Genomic DNA, 5,486 nt, shown 5'->3' with positions numbered 1-5,486 from the left:
ACATATCATTAAACTGTTTCGTTTAAACAAACCCGTGGTTCCACGGATCATTTCACTAGTAGTCTTTTATTTATTATCAACCATTGATTGATCTTTGACTTTTATATAAAAGGATAAACTAAGTGTTTATTGTTGACCATTGAACTTATATATAAGAGGATATACCCGTGTTTGGAAGTTAATTCAACCCCAAGCTAAATGTTATAATGAACCCTTTCCGATGCCAACCCGTTACATATCTGCGCGCCGATAATAGTATATAAAAAGTGTTTCCATGATCAAATTTGTATTATTCAAACAATGAGTACTATAGAGAACTTGAACATACGAGACAATCACTATTCAGCCTTCTAACATACTCTCACAAGATAATCACTATTCAGTCATAACAGGTTGAAGGTCCTTGACCTTTTTATTTTCTTTAATTAACTCTCAGGGATAAATACCCAATTATCCAATAGCCAATACAAAATGAACCAAAACGACAAAACCTCTTTTAAGGAATTTGAACTTTAAGAAGCTTTTGTGACTTCATGGATAGCCTTTGCCAAGTATTCAACATTGCCACTTGTGACCCCTGCCATACTGTACCATACACATTTATGTTAATTAAACTTAAGTTGAAGTAACAAGTAAAATTTATCAAATGGATATATATTTTCCAAGGGGGTCCTAGCAAATAATTACCTGATACGGCCATTGCGGGTCATGTATATATGAAAATCTTTTGTCAAGCGGTCAACTTGTTCAGGAGTCATCCCACTATAGCAGAACATGCCAATCTGTTTACAAATGTAAAAACATGATTCTAGTTGCTAAAACAAAATATGAGTTAATGGTAGGTTAGTATAATTACCTGATTAGTTATGTGCTCCCATGACAAAGGAGATCCCAACTTCTCAATGTTTTGCCTAAGAGAACTTCTCATCCCGATTATACGGTCAGCCATACCCTGGAAATGAAAAAGAAATGAAAAAAATAGTGATTGTTAAATTTTTAAATTGAGTCGGGTAGCTTTGGTGTTATGCAGTGGTTTACATCACTTTTGGTTTCATGGTTGCAAACGGCGGTTGTGGCGGCCGATTGGTGACTAGCCCGTCCCGATTAAAAGAACAACATTTAATAAGTTGGGCAACGGTCAAAGTCGAGAAAAGTCGGTCAAAAGTCAACTTTTTATCTGGCCTTGTTCTAGTGCAAACGAAAATCCCAAATCCATATAAATATTAGTTGGGAAAACTCGTAGTTTGACCCGACTTACATAGTATGCCTAATAGATAAATTAAGAAATACACTATACACTATAAATATAAAAAACACATATATACTGCATTATTTAAACTAATACCGTATCATCTTATTTGTAGATATATATTTTTAAAATATTTACGTTTGAAATATTTAAATGTAATATAAGTATATTTCAAAGTCAACGTTGGTCAACGTCCATCTCAACCCCGTCTTGACCAACTCGACCATTCAAAGTCTAGACCGATTGTCTCAGTCCACGTCTTTTCAACCTTGGCTGGTCTGCATGCTAGATTATTTGTAAATGGTTTTTGCAGGTTTAAAAAGTACATGATTATCTAATAATATATCAAGTACATGAAACATATGCAACCCACTAACAAAATAGTAAAATTCAAAATATATTAAAAATGTTATATGTTATATATTCTAATAGAACAAAATGTGAAAATAATCATGAGCATGTTAGACTTACAAATAAATAAGAGCGTAATGGAGACTATACCTTGACTTCCTTGAGCCACAATTGCTTTAGATCGGGATCAGTAAGGATAATCGAAACGATAAGTGCACCATGAACAGGTGGATTACTGTACATTGGTCTTGCAAGTTGTTGCAATTGACTTTTTACAGCCACAGCTTGTTTTTCATCTTCGCATACCAAACTGCAGACGAAAATTTGCAACAAGCATAAGGTTTCTAGAATTTTATACGTAGTACACGGCTGGTGTAAACAAATGGGTAAAAAAGATTCACCTTAGGCATCCGACTCTCTGGCCATAAAGACCCATGTTTTTAGCATATGATTGCGAACATCCAATTAAATGACCATCTTCTAGAAAAATCCTAATGGATCTTGCATCCCTCTCTGGGTCACCACTTGCAAAGCCTTGATACGCCATGTCAAAGAAAGCAAAATGGCCTTTGACCTGAAAATAGTAGCATTAAACAGTAATTCATAACTTAAAACAACTGTACACACGTTTAAAATAAGGCTAGGCGTCCCAACCTTAAACTGGTAAGAAATTTCTTTCCATTGTTCTACTGTGGGATCAACTCCGGTAGGATTATGAGCACAAGCATGCAGCAAAAAAAATGAGCCATTTGGTGCATTCTGACCAACATTCAAGAAAACAATTCAAAAATAAACAAATAATCCAGCAAATGTTTCCAAAAAGTTCAGATTATTAAATATTCATGATACCTTAACATCATCCATCAGCGAAGCGAAATCAAGACCTTTTGATTCTGGATGGTAATAATGGAACGTCCTTTGTGGTACATTAGCATCTCTCCAAATGTTATGGTGACTGATGTTTCACATAATTAGCCAACAAAATTCAATCACAACCAGTAATATAGTGGCATAGCGGGTCTAAAGTCAAAACTATAACTAAGTTTTATCGATACGATAAACTTACTTGGACCAGGTAGGGACTGGAATATATATCTGAGAATCAGGGGAAAATCGTTTTTGAAAGTCTGCAAAAATTCGACACGCACCAGTACCAGAAAGGGCTTGTATAGCTGCAATTCGTTTATCTTTTATCAAATCGGAATTTTCTCCGTAAGCCAATTTCAATGTTTCCTCAACCATTTTGTTACTTCCTCCCATTGGAAGATACTCCCTGAATATTAATTAATACAATTAAACAGAAAATACATTCAATAATTAAACTTATGTAAATCAATGTTTCTAACCAAAATTAAGCAACTTTAAATACATCCTAAGCTGAATTTAACAACTCAAACTAAAAACTTCACTGTACAACTTCCTAAGCATGGGATACATGTCACTAAAGCACTAGTTTTTCTCATTTTCCCTGACTCTGTATTGTTAACCTCTATCCTAAATTCCTAAATAAACAACTTAACCAACAAAATTATCAGCTCAAAGCCTCAAATAATTTAATTTCCAATTACAGATAAACCAACATATAATACCAATTTTTCAAATAATTTCCATTTCAAAATTCTCTAACTTGATTTAATAGTAATATAAAAATAAAATATACTCCGTATAAAATTATATTATAATTATAATTATAATTATGATTATAATTTATATTATTTATAATAATAATTTATAATAATTTATAATTGATACTTAAATTTTTTTATAATTATTAATTATTAATTATAAATTATTACTGTATAATATATACACAAAAACCTAGAAATCAACTCACATATTAAGGTTTCCAGCAATCCGTGCTTCAGCTTCTCGAACACAATCCAGAACCACCGGTTTCCCATTATCATCACGATAAGCTCCCTAATTTAACAATTAGTAAAAATTAAGTTGTTAGGGTTTTGATTTTGACATGCAATAAATAATAATTAAAAAAATGAAAAACTTACAACGCCAACATTAACTTTATCAGGACTAGGATCTGCTAAAAATGCTTCGGTAACACCGAGAATTGGATCTTTTGGTGCTGGCTCAACGTGTTTCCACCATGATGACATGGATCGACTGACCGAGCTGGAGGAGGTCAGGATTCGTTGTTTGTTGATTGCCGTACGGAACGCCATCGATTGAAGAAACTGGAAATGAATTCCAGGTAACGGCGGTTTGTGATGGTTTAATTAAAGATAACTGGAATCAGAATCCAGATGGATGCTTTTATGTTGGTGCCCACATTGGGATGCGTAAATATAGGTTGGTCATATCAACTTACTCACTAGTCAGTAGTCACTACTCAATTTATTTTTTTATTTAGGAGTTTAGTTTATGAAAGTAAAATAAGTTTATATTTTAATTTTATTTATATACTCACTACAATCGTTATTCTTTTTTAACATTAATTTATCAAATCTAAATTTATTTATTATTAGTATTTATTAATAGTAACTTTAGGTTATAAATAAAAATAAAATTAAATAATTTAATTTAAAAAATATTAAAAACTCTAAACCCTCAACCCTAAACCCCTAGCTGATCCTTTTGATCTTTTGACGATTTTGTTCTTATGTTGCTGGTGCTACGTGTTATCTGGTATGGATTGCAGTTGCTATCTTTATTTGGGTCGTTTTTGTTCCTTCCATATATGCCTGGATTATTGGTGCTGTTATTATTTGGGTATGGATTATTTGTGTTTCTCGTGGGTGATAATGGGTCATATTTGGATCATTTTTCTTGATATGGGTCATATATGCTATTCTCATATGATTTTGGGTTCCTATTATTGCAACTGGTTATGAAATGTCCCGTTTATATTGATTATAAACGTTCCATATTAATTGATTTCGTTGCGAGGTTTTGACCTCTATATGAGACGTTTTTCAAAGACTGCATTCGTTTTTAAAACAAACCATAACCTTTATTTTATCGACAAGGTTTAAAGGACACCAACTAGATTATCAGAAATGATAATCTAAAAAATATCACACTTACACACTACCAATACATATTGGTTTACAATATTAATATGTTACAACAAAGTAAATTTCGAATGCAGTTTTAAACAATATTATACAAGCATGCTGACTCCAAATCTTGTCCATATATTAGCATGCAACAGCGGAAGCTCTTAATAATCACCTGAGAATAAACATGCTTTAAACGTCAACAAAAAATGTTGGTGAGTTATAGGTTTAACCTATATATTTATCAAATCGTAATAATAGACCACAAGATTTCATATTTCAATACACATTCCATACATAGAGATAAAAATCATTCATATGGTGAACACCTGGTAATCGACATTAACAAGATGCATATAAGAATATCCCCTATCATTCCGGGACATCCATCGGACATGATAAAACAACATCGAAGTACTAAAGCATCCGCTACAACGGATGGGGTTTGTTGAGCCCAATAGATCTATCTTTAAGATTCACGTCAATTAGTAGACTGGTTTACTAATTCTTAGGTTACCAAGTAAAAAGGGGCATATTCAGAAAGTAGTTTCATGTACTTGTGTCTATTTTGTAAATCATTTATAAAACTGCATGTATTCTCATCCCAAAATATTAGATTTTAAAAGTGGGACTATAACTCACTTTCACAGATTTTTACTTCGTCGGGAAGTAAGACTTGGCCACTGGTCGATTCACGAACCTATAACAAATATGTACATATATATCAAAGTATGTTCAAAATATATTTACAACATTTTTAATACGTTTTAATGTTTTAAGTTTATTAAGTCAGCTGTCCTCGTTAGTAACCTACAACTAGTTGTCCATAGTTAGATGTACAGAAATAAATTGATATATATTATCTTGACCCA

General features: G+C 32.4%; 1 protein-coding gene across 1 annotated transcript; it reads right to left on the bottom strand.

The window, feature by feature from the left end:
• Positions 1–269: 269 nt before the first annotated feature.
• Positions 270–3,914, bottom strand: LOC139861660 (aspartate aminotransferase, mitochondrial). The gene is made up of 10 exons (XM_071850119.1): positions 3,607–3,914; positions 3,435–3,520; positions 2,667–2,873; positions 2,450–2,555; positions 2,255–2,359; positions 2,002–2,174; positions 1,751–1,910; positions 857–952; positions 688–782; positions 270–585 (listed from the first exon to the last, which is right to left on the bottom strand). The coding sequence occupies exons 1-10, from the start codon at positions 3,778–3,780 to the stop codon at positions 513–515; spliced, it is 1,275 nt and encodes a 424-aa protein (XP_071706220.1). The 5' UTR covers positions 3,781–3,914; the 3' UTR covers positions 270–512.
• Positions 3,915–5,486: the final 1,572 nt, after the last annotated feature.

The sequence above is a fragment of the Rutidosis leptorrhynchoides genome, chromosome 8 (assembly GCF_046630445.1).
Source record: "Rutidosis leptorrhynchoides isolate AG116_Rl617_1_P2 chromosome 8, CSIRO_AGI_Rlap_v1, whole genome shotgun sequence".
Taxonomy (NCBI): Eukaryota; Viridiplantae; Streptophyta; class Magnoliopsida; order Asterales; family Asteraceae; genus Rutidosis; species Rutidosis leptorrhynchoides.
The sequence above is the reverse complement of the archived record's forward strand: the minus strand, read 5'-3'. Positions and strand labels throughout refer to the sequence as shown.